Source organism: Spinacia oleracea, chromosome 2 (assembly GCF_020520425.1).
Source record: "Spinacia oleracea cultivar Varoflay chromosome 2, BTI_SOV_V1, whole genome shotgun sequence".
NCBI lineage: Eukaryota > Viridiplantae > Streptophyta > Magnoliopsida > Caryophyllales > Amaranthaceae > Spinacia > Spinacia oleracea.
This window is the reverse complement of record NC_079488.1, coordinates 89,282,376-89,302,058: the sequence shown is the minus strand read 5'-3', so window position 1 is coordinate 89,302,058 and position 19,683 is coordinate 89,282,376. Positions and strand designations below refer to the sequence as shown.

Sequence of the window (19,683 nt, the reverse complement as noted above, 5' to 3'; positions counted from 1 at the left end):
CTTTGCATTATTAATAATTTAATTTTCAGATTTATATAATTGAATTACAATAAGGGTTTTAAGTATTAAAACATGAACTTTTAAGGTTTTAATAGTTTTGAAATCATGGTAGGATGATTATAAATTATTAAAGTTATTGTTTTTATGATTTTAAACATGTTATTTATGTTTTGGAATAGTTTCAAATGAGTTTATATTGCTGAAAATTAAAGTATGATGATTGCGAAGAGTTTTCAATGAATTTCAAACATTGATTCAATAATTATGATGCTAGGAAATCAAATATTCACGTTTTAATGTTGGGGAAGGTTCTAAATATGTTTAGGATGTATTTAGAATGCTTTGTTATGGTTGCGGATGATTAGAAATTGATTAAGAATATTTGTTGGTTGTTTTAGGCGGAGAATTCTCTTTAAGAGACTTTTGAAAGTGTTAAAGTGGCCCATCAGTTTGTTTACACCAGGTACGTACATACCTGTGTACTTGGAGATGTGTGTTATTTGTTGAAACCATGTTGAAATTGTTGTTGAACTTGGTTATGTTGAAATTTACATGTTTAATATTGTTGGATGGACACGTTGAACATATATTTCGTTATGAGAATTATAACATGTTAGTATGATGATTGATGCAACCATGTTGGTTGGGAACACTAGATTATTTTATACATATATTGATTCAGGTCGATTGATCGTTGTTCCCTTTTAGCTTTTCACTACTTTATGAGGGCCAAGGGCCTTGTTTAGTAAGTTGAAACCTTATACCCATATAGAGGGGTTGATTAGTATCAAAGGAAAGGTTGAATTTAATTGGAATGAGTCTTGATTGATACCTTTGTGATCACTTACTTAATTCCAAGATAAAAACAGTTATGAATAATTGTGGATTGTATGCCTTATGTGATTGTTGAGTCACAACAGAGTTTTAATCTGTAAATCATGTAAAGTGAAACTGAGTAGCAATAGCTTTAGACTGTGCACGTCTGAAGTGACGGACAAACAGGAGTTGGGGTTCATGGTGGTAGCCCATGGCCTTTTCTGGGACCAGATTGATCACCACGTTCTATTTTTATTCAAAAGTTCCTCGATATCGCAGGTCACTGAGTTTACGGAGTCGCGCCCGTACCTCGTCTTCCTTAGTGAAGCTTCTAGCTAGACAACTCGGTCCATTGACTATTTCAATTAAAATAATATTGTTATAAAAGTTCTAGTCAAGTCTATCCTAGTCTAGTCAAGTGTGGCCTTCAAATTAATATGTTTTTTTGCCCTTACTTATGTTTTATTAGTATCATATTAGGATCGTTCGTTTAATAGAATCATGTTAGGATTATTATTGATTTAGTATGTAGTACTCAGCTTTGCTGATTACGTGCTTTGTTTGTGTGTGTTGATCATGGCTATGCCTTATTGATCCTGTGATGACCCATTTTGGTGAGCAGTCTCCAGGGATCAATAAGCGTTGCCCATCTACAGGTTTGAAGATGATGCATCATTGAGATCGGGATTAGAGAGCTTATATTTATTTTGTTTTGCTAAGTGATTTGGGTTTTGTTAAGTTGGACTTTAAATTTGTCGTACTATTTACGTTTCCTTATTTTCGTTCATTAGTTTTTGGGACTAAACCTGTAATCGATTATTTATAAACCTAAAGCAACTTTTATGTTTTCCGCTGCAAAATTCTGAATAAACCGTTACGTTTTCACACGGGCGATAATACCTTGATAATTCTCTATAGTTATATTTATAAAAAGGGTTGTTTTAGAAAAAGGAGAATTGTCGGGGTGTCACCATACCACCCTCCACAACTCGTCTTCCCTTGCTCCAAAGGTCAACTCCCATGTTCGAGTATGCCCCAACCTACCAAGCCAGTAGCCTTATCGTACTGTATACACACCATTTGGTGACGGCCACCAATACCTCCTATCACCTGGCCAAAATTTTGATAGTGGTAAATCCATAACAGCTCTCCTGTCTACCTCAGTAAAAGTGATAGACACCAGATCACTATCCCGGCAACCATTATCATAGTCAATTAAGTCACTTACCCGTAGCTCCTTATTACTGTCAGGTTGGGGTGTTGGAACAATAAAAGTTCCCTTTCCTGGTTGCCAAGAGTCATCCCACACCCTGATGGAAGTATCATTCCCCACTCTCCATCTCATACCATCATGGAGAAGGGCATTCGCACCCCATATACTCCGCCATGTGTAACTCGGGTCATGGCCCCGTAAGGCTGCCATAAAATCCAAATTCTTGTAGTATCTGGATTTCAAAACTCCCTGTAACAGATTGTTAGTCCCATTATATAGCCGCCATCCTTGTTTGGCCAATAATGCTTGGTTAAAGCATTTCAAGTTCCGAACCCCATCCCTCCCATGGACTTTGGCAAGCATAGTAGTTCCCACCTATTCCAGTGAATCTTCCTCTCCACCCCATTCGATCCCCACCAAAATTTTGCCATAATCGAGTGCATTTCATCAATAAGACCATCAAATATCCTAAAAATTCTCATCATATATTTCGGTATAGCCTGTGCCACTGCCATAATTAGTACTTCCTTCCTCGCCCGGGACAATAACTTCTCTTTCCACCCTTGTGACTTCTTCCATATTCTTTCTTTTAGGCACGCGAACACCGCCTTCTTCGACCTCCCGATAATCGTTGGTAACCCCAAATACTTCTCATGCCTATCAACTTCCCGAACACCCAAGGTCTCGATAATTTCCAGCCATAAAAGCATCCAACTGCCTCTCCCCATGAACCACACCCCCCTCCTTTTCATGCATCCCCAAAATCTCATTAAAGTCCCCACACATTAACGTAGGAAGTGAACTTCGAGCCTTAATAGTTCTCATTAACTCCCATGTATAATGCTTATTTTCCGCCTCCGGCCACCCATAAATTCCAACCACCTTCCATACTGGCACGTCCTCCTCGTTGCACACCTCCGCCTCGTTGTGATGAATTGAGTAGGAACGTACCGTCACCTTAACATCTCTCCACCACATCCTCAATCCCCCCGACCTCCCATTACTGCTCAAGCAAAACCCATTCTCAAAACCACAGCGATTACGAATTAACTCCAACCCCCCAGCGTCCATTTTTGGTTTTATGACAAAAACAAAATTCGACTTGTCTCTCCAACACCAGTCTTGGAGAGCTTTGACTGTTAATGGGTTGCCAAGCCCATTACAGTTCCACACTAAGGTTTTCATTGCTCTTCGCGGGGTTGGGCATCTCCAACCGCCGCTACTTGAAGTTCATTCGAGACTCCATGCCTGCCATCTGCCAATTTATGTCTCCTAATACCTTCCTCCCTATCTACCATTACTACATCCCCATACTCCCTTGTCTTCCTTTTCTCCCCCACCACGTCTATCCCTTCCACCCTCACCCCACTCCCCCCTACAGCACCCGTCGGGCGAGTTATTTTCTTGATCTTTCGAAGCTGTGGTTTTGATGCAGAAGTTGATACCCCTACCACAAACACGGGTTGTGAAACCGCCTATCACCAACATCTCCTTCCACCTCCCTCAAGAACCCCTCCCCTGTTTGTGAACCCACACCCTTCTCCACCCCATTTCCTACCTCTCCCCCATCCTTTTCCACAATCTCCACCCCCTTACTTTCCTGCTTAGAAGTTTGTGGTGCCCCCCCTACGATCTCCACTACACCTTTCTCCTCAGCCCCAGCTTCTTCCACATTATGAACACTTAAAATAGGAGTTTGGGTATTAGGCTTAACCACAAAGCATACTCTCCTTGCGGCATTGAGTTCTTTCACCTCCTCCAAGTTGTTTAACCTTCCCCTCCTTGGCGAAGCCTTTAATTCCATCCCCCACCATGGCCCTCGTTTTCGCAGCTCCTCTGGTACTAGATACAATCCTTTTCACCGTGACCCATAATACCACACATGAAGCAGAAAAATGGCAGACGTTCATATTTAAGCTTCACCTTTACCGTATGACCTTGCCTATTTACCACGTCTAGGAAACGTCGTAATGGTTTTGTTACATCCATCATAACTCTCAGTCTGCGGTCTTTACCAATCCCCATCACATCCTCCTCTATCTCCATTAATGAATCGAGTTTAGCAGCGATAGCTTTCACGTGCGCATCAGAACGACAATTAAAAGGAAGATTCTCAATTCTAACCCAGAAAGGGGAATGAGTTAGGGCAATATCATATGGTTGCTCGTCCCCAGAGATGTCCTTGAGAAGTAAGAGATTTTGTTCGAAGCACCATGGCCTCCCCGCCATCACTTTTTCCTTATCACGTCAGTGAAAAAATTGGAACACAAAGGAAATTTCCCCAATTGCACGAATGGCAACCTTACCCACCATCTACCATGCATGCATCATGGTTCTCTTGAATGCTTCTCCATTAAAGCCCCTATCCGTTAGCAGTATGCCCACAAGCATGAGAGATACTCTATCGTCCAGTTTGCTCGCATCCACCGCTCCCAAATTCACCACATCTGCGTTGTCATCATCCAAGTTTAGGGTATCCCACTTCTCAGAGAGCTCGTCGGCCATAATCACCGGAGAAAAAAAGTCACCGTGGTGTCTAGGGTTTCCTTTTGTTCTCAAAGGGGTATCGCCCTCTCTTTCAAGGGAGTTTCTCGGACAATTTTATCTTGGATCATTATTATTATTATTGTTATTATTATTATTATTATTATTATTATTATTATTATTATTATTATTATTATTATTATTATTATTATTATTATTATTATTATTATTATTATTATTATGAATCAAATGCTAACAAAGTCAAACATTTTACAAATAATTAGTGGGAAACCGAGATACAATCTGGGTCCCCACTCCTCTGGCTATAGCAAAGCCTATCCTGGTAAAAAATATGAGCAGCAACACGAGCCCCAATGTCCTGAACCCTAGAGAACTTAAGAACCCGTTTCAGCAACGCAACAACATCCTTATCCAGCTCCCCCAAAGAAGAGAAAGAGAACGGAAGAAAGCCATAACCAATTGCTCGACAACATGCTTCGTACTTGAGCCGCTTCCGAATTGCCGCATCAGTCACAACCCTGCCCGGGACTAAGCCAGAAGGCCAGATTGTGTCAAAGGAGAAGATCCCGTCAAGTCAACACACACATCACAGCCTCGATCCCAATAGTAGAGCAACACGTCTGCAGGTCGGAGAGCTCCATCGTTCCCTCCAAATAGACCAATATCAACCTTTTTTCGGCCGAAATCCCAGACCGATAACAAACATCAACAAGGGTATCCCGAACCACATTATGCCGATGTTTAATACCCACAATGCCAGCACATGATACCACATGATCACAGAAGATATCTCCCGCAAAGACCCTGGAGCAAGCAGAATATGGTGCCGTAACATGGAACAAAGGAACCCCCAACCGGTAACACAACACACATCGGTAAGACTTAGCATTCATCGTCTGTCCCAAACCTGATATGGGGACCGCATGAAGCCAAGCAGAGGTGTGATCTCCCTGCTGCGATTTCCACAATGCCGATTGTCGAGGAGATAAAGAGAAGGTGGATTCTGCAGATGCAGTAACCTTTGTGAAATATATATCTGCCAATTTGTTCATGAGTTTAGGGGCAGCGACCTCATTAGGGTTACTCAGAATGTCATACTCCACCGTACTACTAAATAGACTCAACGCATCTTCAAATGCTCGACCTGGACCAACAATTCCAACATGTCGTAGAAGCTTTGACTGCAAACCAAAAGACTGCAATCGAGAAGCAAGAAAAGCATAATGACGAACATTACCTGCGGAATAAACACCAAGCCCGCCAAAAGAAAAAGGTAAGTTGGCAAGTCGCCACTGCCAATCGCCAAAGCCAGGCCCCGAAGCAGTAACAATACGCTTCAAGGAAGATCGAAGAGCCTCATCGAATGTGCGCTTAGCCACCTCAAAGATACCAGGAGGACAAGTACGCAAAGCAAAGTAGAGTTTAGAAACTCCGGTACATGCCCTAAGTAACAACAACTCACACTGAGGATCATCAAGCTGAGCGACCTTATCCATAAGCCCAATGGTCTTGGTTACCCTCTGCATCACAAGCTCACCACTAAAAACACGATTGGAACTAGCGGGCCACCAAGCAACTTAACACCATGCAAAGGACGAGCAATATCAGGGGGAAAGACTCCCACAAGCCTGCTTCGAGGGTCCTATATAGGCCATAAAACCTCAGTCTTCTCCACGTTAAGATGTAACCCGAGACAAGGCCCTTCCTCCATAATCAACTGCAGAACCTTCCCCACCGCCAAGGTGTCACCAATAATAGTGTCGTTATCCAAATACCATGCCTGAAGACATACATCAAAAACATCTTTGATTCTACAAACCAGGGGTAGTAAAACCAAAGCAAAAAGTAGAGGACCAAGGGGATCACCCTGCTGCACCCCCTGAGACGACCATAAGGTGTGCTCTCCATAATACAATATGGCTGGAGTAGAGTAGCAAAATTCAACCCATCGCAAAATACCCGGACAACGAAGACGAACTTCACGTAACATGGCCGCACGATCAACTAAATTGAAGGCATTTTGAAAATCCACCAACAACATTAAAAGACCCACATCAGAACCCCGATCTTCTATCAACCGGTTCACTGCGTGAAGAATTGCCTCACCACCCACAGATACCCCGACACCAAATTGAAGACCATCAAAGTCCCAAAGATGGACCAACCATAACAACACCAACCTTTGAAACCAGACGTCGCCAAACAGTACCACGGCAATAGGACGAATACCACCACCGGGCTTGACAAGAGGTGTGAGGGGAGCACTAGCAATATACTCTCAAAAACCCATAGGACATTTTCAGCCAAAAAGAGATTAAACACCCCAGAAATGGAGTCAACTAACTCATCTAAAATAGCTACAACAGCACCACTCAAGCAGTCCATAAGGTGTTGAGCTCGCAAATCGTCCCTCCTACAAGATGTGCCACGTGGAAAACTCCTAATCCGGTCCAAAGAAACAACAGAAGTAGCGATGAGATGATGGTGATCAACAGGAATATCAGGCAAGGACGAAGCTGGAGAAGAAGGGTGTTCTGACTGCAAATCCGCAAGAGTGGCCTCATTATAAGGCGCAACGCCAGAAGAAGAAAGAACACGGACTGCGGTAGTGTAATGGCCATCACAAATCTTCCTACGACACTGCTTGATATTACGCTCTGCCAAATCAAGATCCTCATCAGCATCCAGCAAAGTAGGGGATCCAGCTGCCAAAGCTTCCCGCAAAAGAAGCATATTACCCCCCCGACGTACTCCAAGTACGAATAGCATTAGCAATGCTCTCTTCCTGCCGTTGCCGCCTAACGACGGATGAGCACTCGCGATTACTCCTCGGACTAAAGGTCTTAAGGATGTTATTATTGTTATTATTGTTTATCATTATTATTATTATTATTATTATTATTATTATTATTATTATTATTATCATTATTATTATCATTATTATTATCATTATTATTATTATTATTATTATATGTCTTGATCATGTCCATATCAAAATCGATCTGTACATATCATGTCCATATTAGAACCGATTTGTACAGATCATGTCCAGATCTTTACTGATATGTAAAAATCATGTCCAGAGCAAGACCGGTATGATTAGATCATGTATAGATCATAACTGATCTGTACAGATGATGTCAAGATCAGTACCGATCTGGAGAGATCATGTCCAGATCAGGATCGATCTGTACAAATCATGACCAGATCATAACTGATTTATACATATCATGTCCATATAAAAATCGATATGTATTCATCATGTCCGAATCAGAACCATTATGCCCAGATCAGAACCATTATGTCCAGATCAGAACCTTCATGTCCATATCAGATCCGGTATGTGTAGATCATGTTTTGATGAGAACTAATCTGCATAGATCATGTCAAGATCATAACCGATCTATACAGATCATGTCTAAAACTGAACCAATTTGTCCAGATCAGAACCCATATGTCAAGATTTGAACCGGCATGTCCAAATAATGTTCAAGTCAAAACCATTATGTCCATATCAGAAACGGTATGTCCAGATAATGTCTAACTCAGAACCGATCTGTCCAAATCATAACCGATTTATTCAAATCATGTTTAAGTCTATCTAATATATGGAATAGTTAAACAATGAGTAAAGTCAAATAAATAATATGTAATTTATAATAACAATATTATAAATTTGAATAAAATTTATTTTATTTGTAAATAATTTCATATTAATAATAGTAGTTTTTGTTTAAATGTTAAATATGAAAAATCAGATCAAATCAAATCATATCAGAAAAATAAGTTCAGATCAGGCTAGTTCAAATCATATCAGATTAGATAAGGAGAAATAAGGTAATCGAAATAGACGGGGCCTAAGGATGCTTACGCAAAGTGTGAACCTGTTTAACATGGAAATGTGAGTAAAATTAAAATTGTGGAGATCTAAAGAAAAGTAAATGTTAATAAATTTTTGAAAGTCTTCTAATTTCACTTGCATTGTGTATTATTATGGAAACGAAAACTTTTGTATAAGGTCTCCTTACCGAAAAGACGGCTTTGAAGACAGTCTTGTTGGTGTGTGCGCTAACGTCATGGTGATGTCATCTTTTTTATTAAAATGAAAATAAACTTGGGTAGGAAATAAGGAATTTGAGTCTTACTAGGAATAGAATTACCAAACCTACTAGGATTGAAATTCTTATTCAATTAGAATTGCAACATTAATTAAACTCTTAATTAGATCAATTACAGTAGGAATAGGAATACTTAATCCAAGGTTACTTGGGAATTAAGCAATCGGACCTTTCTTGGAGCCCAAGACGAAACAACCCAACGCGGCCACAACAGGCCACGTTGGTGCGTGTGCCTGCCTAGGCCCAGCCACAGCAGCAGCTGGCCGAAGGCCCAACGCATTGCGGCCATGGCCCATGGCTGCTTCCTTGCTCGCTTGCTTGGCGCGCCCCATGGCTGCTGCCTTACTCACTTTCTTGGCGCGACCCATGGAGCTGCTGCCTTGCTCGCTTGCTTGGCACGGCCCATTAGCGCTGCTGCCTTGCTCGCTTGCTTGTCGAGCGATGGGCCGGCTCGCTTGCCGGCTTGTCGCTCGTTGAGCTTCCGATTCGTTTTCCGATTCCGGAATCCATTTCCGTTTCGAACAAATATTTACGTTTCCGTTAATATTTTCGATTCCGGAAATAATTTCTTTTTCCGATAACATTTCTGATTCCGGTAATATTTCCGTTTCCGGCAATATTTCTATTTCCGATAATATTTTTCCGATACGAACCATGTTTCCGTTTCCGGCAACATCTACTACTTGGATAATATTTATATTTCCGTCATGAACCATATTTCCGTTTCCGGCAATATCATCATTTCCGGAGTATTCTTTATTTTTCCTTTTGATGATTTCAGCTCCCACTGGAACCGAGATCCGTCGTTTTCGAATGTTCATAAATGGAGTACTTAATGAATAATATGTTCACCTAAATACTTGATCCGTTCACGTACTTTTTGTGTGACCCTACGGGTTCAGTCAAGAGTAAGTTGTGGATTAATATTATTAATTCCACTTGAACTGAAGCGGCCTCTAGCTAGGCATTCAGTTCACTTGATCTCACTGAATTATTAACTTGTTTAATTAATACTGAACTGCATTTATTATACTTAGCATTAAATGCATACTTGGACCAAGGGCATTATTTCCTTCATGTCTTCCCTAGCTGTTCCCGAACCGAACAACAACACGTTTAGGGCTCCAAATGTCTCCCCTTCGTATATAGTCAACTCACGTTCGGACCCGCCTTAAATTTGACCAACTAGAATCTCAGTATAAGGTTTTAGGATTATCGGGATCTCACTTTTAGGTGATAGGCAAAATTATATTTATCCCTTTGAATTTTAAGTCACATGTGATATTGTGTATAAATAATTTTGTCAAAGGCCCTTATTAATAGTGATAGGAATATTATAGAATTTCCACGAACCCTAAGATACTAGGATTAGGAAACTAGAATTAGGGTAAAATTAGGAAACGAGCCCTAAAGTCTATCAAGGACTCAACAGTCGTGAGCAAGACTTGTGGCCCAAGTAACTATCTTAGCAATTTTACTTTGCGCCCAAGCCAAGCCAAGCAGACGTTTGCACCCAAGCCAAGCCAAGCAGGCGATGGGTTGGCCCCTGCATGCTCGCACGCGTGCTGGTGCTGCTTTCTTGCATGATGGGCGCTGGCCCTTTGGTATTGGCGATGGGATGGCTTGCGCTGGCCCATGCGCTAGCGCTTCGTTGGCGCTCGTACTCTCCATAGGCCGTGATGCACGCGACCCTTTGGCCTGTGCTTCCTTTAACATTAACTCTATTTTTACCATTTTTTTTTCCGTTTCTTTTTCTTTATTCTTGCCTTAACATTAAGCTTCCTTGCTCCTCTTTCCCCATGCTTCCCTTCGACCCACGACTCACTATCTCCATCGTCATCCATGGCTCACTCATCATCGGTCAACAACATCGAATGCCTTCAATAGCTTCTCAACGTAACTCCACCACATTAATTCACTAAAATCACCACCAGAAACAAACATTGAAGCTTCCCTTCAATCCCATAACCACATCATTACCTCATCCCAAACCGAATATCCACCTAATACCTCACCCACCCTCGGCGCGACCCACCAACCTCCTCAGTTCGCTATCGCCGATGTCGTAACTCTCTGTCATTGTTGCTTTGTTTGCGGCCGCCGGAGTTGCTGCTCCTCTCCCTTATCTTGATTTCATGGAAATTGGGGTGTGTTTTGTTGCAAATTAGTGGATTTTTTCACTGGATATGATGATAATGTTTAGGGAGATTTTAACAAAAAAAATTGGGTAAATTAATGGTTGCTTTTTTATGGGTTTAATGACTAGGATTTGGGGTTTTAAAAAAAAGCAAGAAGAAGAGAGAATTTAGGGGCTTCATGGTAGTTTTTGGGGGTGATGGATACGAATTTTAATGTGATAATGAGTGAAGAAGAAAAGAGAGAAAGTTGGGGCGGTAGGGTCGGGCGGTGATTGGGCGAGAATGAGAAGGGGAAAGGAGGTGGGATGGTGGTTGGCAACGCCAAGTGGATGCGAAACGAGGTTAATTAGGGCATTGGGTGGTGGTGGTGGCCAGGGGCGGAATTAGGGGGCTGGTGGGGGCCATGCCCCCCCCCCCCCCCCACATCAGCTTAAAATATCATGAGTACCGCCACATAAACTTCGCCTATATGTACTCTAGTTGAGTTGGGATTGAATTTGACTTAAATCCTAAGAAGTTGGTGCTAAGGATCAGGGAAGTAGTAGTACTTAACTAATTTTTATTTTCTTCTATTTTGCAATAACTATTAACAGTTCGGATTTTCTTGGGCAATTTTTTTTACAAATACCTATATATTCGATGTAAGTGAAATATTGTTAAAAAGTTTGGTGTAAAATTAAGTTTTTGTAATAACTATTAACCGGTCATATTTTTTTTGGGCATTTTTTTTTTCTACGGATGCTTATATTTTCGAATACTATTTATACAAGATTCTAAGTGTTATAAAAATATTGTTAAAAAGCTAAGTGTAAATTTAAAATGTATAGAATACTCCGTAATAATTTTGTCTTGGCTCCCCCTAATGTCAAAATCTTGGTTCCGCCACTGGTGGTTGCCATGACTGCCAAGGTGGTGAGAGATGAGAAGAAGAAGATGGCATAGCATAAATGAAGAAGCATCAGCAACATACGTTTGGGTTAATATTTTTTATAATTGTTAATTATACTTTTTAGGGGTTTAATTGGTTTGATATATTTAATTAGAGGTTAATATTAATATTAGTAGAGAAAATGGTTGATTAGAGGTTAATTTGGTTAACGGTGTTAACATCCATTAGTCAATAGGGATATTTGGTGCATTTCTACAAACCTCGAGGGTATTTGCCTATTTGGTGTATTTTGGAAAAATTGAGGGTACTTGGTGCATTTCGTTAAACCTCAAAGACATTTCATGAAAGAACCGAAATAAATTTGAAATTAAATAAATAGCACCGACTAGAGGTGTTAATGAGCCGAGCCTGCTGACGAACTACTCGATGCTCGGCTCGACAAAGCTCGTTAAAAGCTCGGCTCGAGAACTTAACGAGCCAAGCCTGAGCTATCAGTAGCTCGGCTCGAAAGCTCGTGAGCAAGCTCAGGGTCTTTTTAAATATATGTATAAAATATGTTTTTGCATAAATTAACGTTAATAAATATTTATTTTTAACATATAAAACATGAAAAAATTGATAAACAAGTTTTTAATTAAACATTTGATGATCAAGATTGAGTGTGTCTATCGAGCCGAACCGAGTCCGGTTTTCATAATTCGAGCTCGAACTCGAGCCCAATTTCCCAGGCTCGACGAGCTCCGAGTCTGAGCTCACGAGTTTCGAGCATATAGGTTTGGTCTCGGCTCGTTATCACCCCTAGCACCGACACATCCAAGCAGCCCACCGACAATCATTCTTCAGAACAAATCAACTTGCATGAACAAATCGAAATCCCTCCTTTATTAAGAAAAAATAAATAAATAAAATGTAGACAACAAACGAAAGCGAAAGATAAATGTATTTCAAAAATGACTAGGCAACAAGAGATTCTCACTATTGACAATTATACATTGTGATATCATGTCTCCAAACAGCTCCTAGTCCTAGTTTCTTTATAAGCTGTAGCTCATAGATGATCATTGTTCACGGCCACGGGCAACATAATCCAAGAGAAAGAGAACATATAAACTATTTTCAACTTCCTTCCGTACGTAGTGTGAATCCGTGTTACTGTCTTCGATCCTTTGTCCTTATGAATGTGAGAATATGGTGGCACAACTCTCTACTCATGCAATGATCTTCATCTGTGTACATTGTAATACCAAAAACGAACACACTTTCTGCAACTGTAATAGTTAAGCTATCAGTAACAACATTCTGATCTCTCTTTCATGCACATTAATTATCTTACTTAGATCACCGGCACAAATCTCTTAAACTTCCATGCAAGTTCAAACGCTGATGCTTTGCAGCCAATCTACATGACTGTCCTGTTATCAGGTCATAAGTTGATCGCTTTTTCCATGGGATTAAACTGAAATCATCATGAAAATCATCCATTCCATCTACAAAGAGTTGCCATATAAGTGAACCAGCACCAGACCCGTTCTTTTTTGCAGACTTGTATATGATATCAAAAACAAGTTTGAATAACCTATCTCTGTGTGCAGGATCAAAGTCCTTGTTCTGGCTTGACAGCCCGAATTCAGTCAACATTACAGGCTTCTTTAGTTCTTTATCACCATCTTCAATGTGAGATGACACCCACTTCTGGACAAATTCTAACTTTTCTTCAAGATTATCCACAACAAGCCTAGCATATGAAAAAGAATAAGCTTATTTCACGAAAGTTGTACCATTCAAAGGGGATGGGCAGTTGAAATAAAGTATTTTATGTATAATTTGGCGGGGGGTGTTAGCAGGGTATACTCACCATTGGTCAGGATACATATGAACTGAAGCAAAATCAATTGTTGGTATATCATTGTTGCGAACGAAATCAGTTCCAATAGTAGATTCCCATTCTGACGGGTTTAGAGACGATTTTGCACTTTTTGGACCATAAAATCCTTCAAGGCCCACTGTAACCAAATGTTTCTCATCAATTGCTTTTATAAATTCAGACATTTCCTTGATCCACTCCTGCAATACAATGTCATGTCATCATTTTCAAATTAGTAATATGGCATCGAAGATGTTATCATTTGAGATTGTTTTCAGCGGAAAAGAAAAGCGATTAAAAAGTACTTGAAGAGCATTTATCTTCAGGAAAAACATTGTTGCAAGGACTCAAAAACTCACTTGAAGAGTGTCACCTGACGGGTCAGACATGCAACGTGGTTCATTGATCAATTCCCAAGCAAAGATTACAGGATCATCCCGGTATTCAATTCCATTAATGGTATTCTTCCTCGTAAGCACTGTCTGGAAATTTTCAATAGGAAGAAGATTATTCAAAGCATAAATATTAATCATGAATTGTCTACAAAAGAAAAATGACTGATGAAAGGAAACTACTAACTCAAAATAAGCCAGTAAGGTTGCTGCGACTTATTTCAAATAGTCAATAGACTTGACCATGCAAAGAACGCTAAAAAACATATTGACACGGTGAACCGCTGGGAGAATTTTCTACCCTCACACAAGATAGAGGAAATTAACCAGTAAAGCCATCCACAATGTGTCATTCATATTCATGTAAAGCCACGGACACTATCCCCATTCTCAACCTAATATATTACTAAGAGTCCACTTCAGAGACAAGCTGATTTACCTGACAAATTCACAACGCCTTCACATTGGTTACCACATGCCTTACACAGTGATCTTTATATGTTTGCAAGAACAAGTTTCATTTGGGCTCCGTTTGGTACGGCGTCAAATGTTTTCATTGTGAAATGATTTTCCATGGAAAACATTTTTCAAGGGAAAACACAATTCCAAACTAGGATTCCTTTGTTTGGTACCTTAAAGGAAAAATGGAGAAGATGGTGAAAATTGAGGGGAAGAAAGGGGAGGGAGGTAAGGAGGAAAGAAGAAAAAGTGGTTTCCCTCCCTTTCAAATGGAAAAGGATTTTCCACCTTTGAGGGAGTCATGGAAAATTATTTTCCATCCCTTACCCAACCAAACAAAATGATTGAAAAGGGAAAAATCGTTTTCCATGAAAACGTTTTACGCCCTACCAAACGGAGCCTTAGTAATCCTACAATGGCAACTTAAGTTTACCCTTCAAGTTCTTATACTATCTCCTTTGGCTTTCAACAACACAAAATTTTCTAGGCATCACAAAAGAAACATACTTCCTCCGTTCTTATTTACATAACACAATTGATTTTGACACACATATTAAGGAGAGGTAAAAGAAAAAGTGAAAGGACAAAAGTGCCCCTTAACAACAACCAACCATCACTTTCACCTCTTTAAAAGTAAGGAAAATATGACAATTCATCAAAAAAACTTTCCCATAATAGAATTGTGTCAACTAAAAAGGAATTTCCCTAAAAGGAATGTGTCATGTAAATAAGAAAGGAGGAAGTATTTCAGAATAGCAGTCAATATCTCCATTTGTTTCCATAGAAAATTTTCTCATCCCACCTACATGAAAGTAGAAGAATGGTTTTCGTAGAAAGATTAAAGTTCGTTCCGGCCTTCCGGGAATTGCATTACCTTTATACTCAGATATTAGATATTGCATCAGTAGCCCTGGGCCTAGCGTGTTTTTGTCGAGCATAGATGACAGATACATTCTAAATTTCTAAGCCATTTAAACCTCAATTCCTATGAACTTTAGTTTGTCCGAAATGAACCCAAGACAACAAGGTCCACATTAAGTCTAGGTCTAGCAACAGAATTATCTATTTGGATTTCAGAAAATCTTGGAGAGGGGTCCTTTTTCTTATTCTTCATCATAATATAACAGCAGATTTCAAAGGTTAAAAAATAGAGTAATATACATCTCCCAGATTTACCCGATTTTCCATTTGCCCTTTCTTCCACATAGAAGGTGCAAAAGAACCAGTCTGGTCTCCATAATAACTAAACAATCAATTCATGAAGCAATCAAACCCCACTCCAGGGGAAAATAAATGAAGTTCATATAGTAAACTGACCAAGCTTGAAGACCACATTTTGAAGCTCATTAACTAGTTAATGTAGGTGAGCCAGGCATTGATGTAACTTATATATAATTTACATAAAGGAAAGTAGTTTCCACCTATTAGACTTGTTCATTTCACCTTAGGTACCTAGTACCCATGTCATTCCTCAACACTCCAGCATGGGTACAGAAATAACACTTCCTTTGGACATAAACCATGGGAATTTTATATAAAATAGATTTTCCGAAACTTTATTTCCCTCCAAAATAATCAATAGTGGGAATTAGAGTCACAGAAAACAAGAAAAGTTACAAATCCGAGGAATGGGTAAGTGGATGGTAACAAGAATTGTTTTTCCTCCACGAATGCAAAATGATAAGCCAAAACTTAGTTATTCACTACTAATGCACTACTACTAAATTGCTAAGGAAAACTATTGGTCTTCCACTTAATCTACCAATATGAGTAATGATATATTCTCCATTTCCCAATCCATGCATCATTTTTACTTTCATGTTTTTCAAAGCACAACTTTAACCACTAATGTCTTCATTGTCTAGTAGAAAAAATTATAAATTTGTAACAAATTAAATCATGAACATTTTACCCGATAACATTAATTTTTAATTATTAGGAAAAATAATATCTAGCCAACATAAGAATTTTGCAAAATGTTAAAATGTTGCAGGTGTTGAGAAGCAGAAGAAATGTAAAATTATTTATACAGTTTATGAAAAATGGATTTGCTAAAAAGACTTTCAGTCTTAATTTAGACAAGTGGTGGTCCAAAAGTTTGATCCATGGATACTGATTCGAATTTGCATGTTGATAACACTATAGCCTCATGCAATGTGATTTTCGTCATAATTTCTCCTCTATGTCTACAAGCTTGGTATCATTCATTCAATTAATGACAGAACTTAAACATAAATCAAGCTTGCAAAAATTTCAAGCTCCAGTTGGTCTTGCTTTTAAATTAAATGACAGATATGAGCACTCTAAAACTTGGCTGTTGACAGCTTACACTGCTTATAGAAGATAAATGCAGTCTTAAGAAAATCACAATCAACCATGTCAATGTATAATGCTTTTGCCTATTCTCTGTCGCTACTCTATCTCACATTCTCAACAAGTCACCTAATCCTGACCATAGAAGCCTAACATAAAACTCAGACCCTAGTTCCTCTATATATCTGAAGATCATTTTCCCTTAATACTCTAAACAGAACATTCAACAAAACCATTGTTGCAGTCTGCAGATCACACATACTACCATTAAGACTCAGTTATTGTATTCGTCAATAAAAAAAGTTAAACATTCAACTTATCAACGTACTTAATACAGAAATAAAAAGAGAGATAGGAACTACCTTGATATAATTCTTGAAATAAGTCTGGATAGATGGATCATAAAAGAATGAATCATTAGAAGAGCTAATCCCAATGCCTTCTTGCCATGCCCATTTGACATACTGAGTTTTCCCACCATATGCTTTCAAATTGTTAACTAAACTTAGCATCAGCCTGACCCCACTTTTTCTTGCTTCTGCAATCACATAATCCAAAGCCTACAGCAGACATCAATTACTTAAAGTCCCGCTGAAATTCGCTAAGCAACAATTTGTATATATAACAGTCCAATGATTCTTCATAGTTTAAGAAAAGTTGACACAATTATTTCTTCTTTTCTCTATTTGTTTTCCATTTCTTTTCAACCTCATAATAATAAAAATGTCATAAAGATTAAAAACCCATGATTAACTTTGAGTTTCCTCATGGTGCAACAGTAATGATTAACCAGCACATCTATGAATAAAATTTTATAAACATGCCATCATTATAATAACTTTACAATTTGAGAGCTAGAATCTATCCTTATATAATCTAGCATATTAAGAAAACATCAGATCATGCTCATTCACAACAAGAATGCCAATTTCTTAATCCGAAAAAGGATGGGGTCGGCGGCAAAAACAGCATGCTGATTGACAACAACAACAACAACAACAACAATGCCAATTTATTAATCCGAAAAAGGATGGGATCGGCTGCACAAACATGAAGCTCATTCACAACAACACTAAAAAGTATGATAAAAATCGGGTAATATACCTTAAAAACTTGCTCATCAAACACACCAGGAGAAAGCTGGAGAGCATGATAGGTACCATCATTAAAAGCCCAAGTTCGACAAACGGTAAGACCCATTTTAGATCCAGCTTGAAGCATTGCTTTCACTCTTGGCCTACTGAACCCATCAACAGCATGGTCCATCAACCAATAAGAGTTCCAACCATTAACATAAAAGGGTTTTCCATCCAACATAAACTGATTCCCAACCCTCTCCACAAAACTATAATTAGGCTCCTTGATCGCACTAAATCGAATGTTAATATCACCACCAAATGACATGTAAATGAAAGTAACTAATGTTGCAATACCCACTATTGGGTAAAACCATCCATTAGTTGCAAACATCTTTCTTGTAGAACTATATGATTTCGACTTACTGGACATGCAAAATCTTGGTAATCAACCCTAATGAAAAAACCCCCAATTCTTTTTTGATGAGATTAGCGGTGATTTGTGTAATTGGATCTTTGTGAAAACCCCAGATCCCAAAATGTGTTCAAATGTGAAATACTAACATCAATTTTTGTAATGAAATTGACCAAAATCAAACAACAACAACCCAGCAAAATCAACTGTTTTGGGGAAGTTTTCAGCTGAGAGCTGCAATCATAATTTACTGAAATTGGGTAAAAGATATTGAGAAATGATAAAGTAGTCAAAGCTATTTGCTTTTTAGATTGGATTCTAATCTAACAATTAACACAAAAATAAGGAAGACAATTTACCTAACACTGGGAAAAACAAAACCAAATCGAGAAATAAGGGGAAACGTATGTATGTCAGTAAAGGACTGAAGGTGGGGGATGTTGGACGTCGGTTTTCAACCTGGATACTTAGCTTCCATATATTTTAATACTGTGATGCCCTACCAAAAGAGACAACCAAGATTTTTATAAAATTATCTATTTAATACAACAGACATCGAGATCTTCGGTGGAGGAAATAAAAATCGCTTGCTATGAGTTATTTGCAAAAACATAACAGCAACAAAGTGACAAAATAGGAAAAAAATGACAAAATTTGTTGCTATTATATTATAAATGTGTTTGTTTTATCAAAAAAAAAAAATATTATAAATGTGTTTGTTAAATAAAAATGGTATGTTTTGAATAAGAATGGTACGGGAATTAAGAAACTTGAAAAATAACATTATGAAATATTAATGTTATTGTACTTTAAAAGAAAAGTACATAATTTTTTTTAATTTTTATACAAAAAACAAAAACTAATAAATTATTGGATCACATTTTCACGATAGAAACATTAATGATAGGACCACCCCATTTCTAAGTACAAACATTAAATATTGGACCACATTTTGGGACACCCAAAATGGAAAACATGCATAACATTTTGAGACATCCAAAATAGAAAACATGCACTATATTTTGGGACAGAGGGAGTACTTGTTAAACAAAAATGGTACTCCTACTTGTTTCTTAAAGATATGGTACGTTTAAAAGAAATGATACTGTTTTAAAAGAAAATTACACTTTTATATAAATGGTACCTTATGTCACTTTCTCTCTCCTCTTTTTTCATTTCCTCTCTTTTATTTATTACTTTTGTCCTTTTTCCGTTTGTCCTATTCATTTTGTCTTATTCCTAGTTTGTTTATTTTTTGGTGCGAAATTACAAAAATGTCCTTATTATGTGTGAGCAAATAGCTCACAGCATGCCGCCTCTCCATTCTCATCTTTGGTGAGCAACGTAGATGTTAATGAAATTATAAGTCCCTGAACTGCTCGTGAATAAGTTTGTTTAAACTTCGTCCAAAACTCGTTCATTAACAAACAAAATAGTCTGAACAAAAATTTCAAGCTCGTTTAATAAAGGATACAAGCTCGAACA

General features: G+C 38.5%; 3 protein-coding genes across 3 annotated transcripts; all 3 read right to left on the bottom strand.

Moving 5' to 3' along the window:
* Window positions 1-1,873: 1,873 nt before the first annotated feature.
* Window positions 1,874-2,544, bottom strand: LOC130467618 (uncharacterized mitochondrial protein AtMg00310-like). Its single transcript, XM_056836179.1, has 2 exons — window positions 2,363-2,544; window positions 1,874-2,261 (listed from the first exon to the last, which is right to left on the bottom strand). The coding sequence occupies exons 1-2, from the start codon at window positions 2,542-2,544 to the stop codon at window positions 1,874-1,876; spliced, it is 570 nt and encodes a 189-aa protein (XP_056692157.1).
* A 1,327-nt stretch (window positions 2,545-3,871) lies between these two features.
* LOC110790235 (uncharacterized) lies at window positions 3,872-4,258 on the bottom strand. Its single transcript, XM_056836178.1, has one exon. It carries the CDS (start codon window positions 4,256-4,258, stop codon window positions 3,872-3,874), a length of 387 nt encoding a protein of 128 aa, XP_056692156.1.
* An 8,275-nt stretch (window positions 4,259-12,533) lies between these two features.
* Window positions 12,534-18,746, bottom strand: LOC110790248 (mannan endo-1,4-beta-mannosidase 2). The gene is made up of 5 exons (XM_021995037.2): window positions 17,812-18,746; window positions 17,070-17,267; window positions 13,903-14,025; window positions 13,535-13,743; window positions 12,534-13,414 (listed from the first exon to the last, which is right to left on the bottom strand). The coding sequence occupies exons 1-5, from the start codon at window positions 18,214-18,216 to the stop codon at window positions 13,018-13,020; spliced, it is 1,332 nt and encodes a 443-aa protein (XP_021850729.1). The 5' UTR covers window positions 18,217-18,746; the 3' UTR covers window positions 12,534-13,017.
* Between the last annotated feature and the right edge of the window lie 937 nt (window positions 18,747-19,683).

What these genes read in the sequence shown, in the direction of transcription:
- LOC130467618 (XM_056836179.1), bottom strand. Translation starts at nt 2,544, where the DNA reads ATGGCAGTGGCACAGGCTATACCGAAATATATGATGAGAATTTTTAGG. An exon ending in AAGTCCATGGGAGGGATGGG is followed by an intron (nt 2,262 to 2,362) that starts GTTCGGAACTTG and finishes TTTGAAATCCAG; the next exon opens with ATACTACAAGAATTTGGATT.
- LOC110790235 (XM_056836178.1), bottom strand. Translation starts at nt 4,258, where the DNA reads ATGGCGGGGAGGCCATGGTGCTTCGAACAAAATCTCTTACTTCTCAAG.
- LOC110790248 (XM_021995037.2), bottom strand. Translation starts at nt 18,216, where the DNA reads ATGTCCAGTAAGTCGAAATCATATAGTTCTACAAGAAAGATGTTTGCA. An exon ending in TTGATGAGCAAGTTTTTAAG is followed by an intron (nt 17,268 to 17,811) that starts GTATATTACCCG and finishes TGTCTGCTGTAG; the next exon opens with GCTTTGGATTATGTGATTGC. An exon ending in ATTTCAAGAATTATATCAAG is followed by an intron (nt 14,026 to 17,069) that starts GTAGTTCCTATC and finishes GAAAATTTCCAG; the next exon opens with ACAGTGCTTACGAGGAAGAA.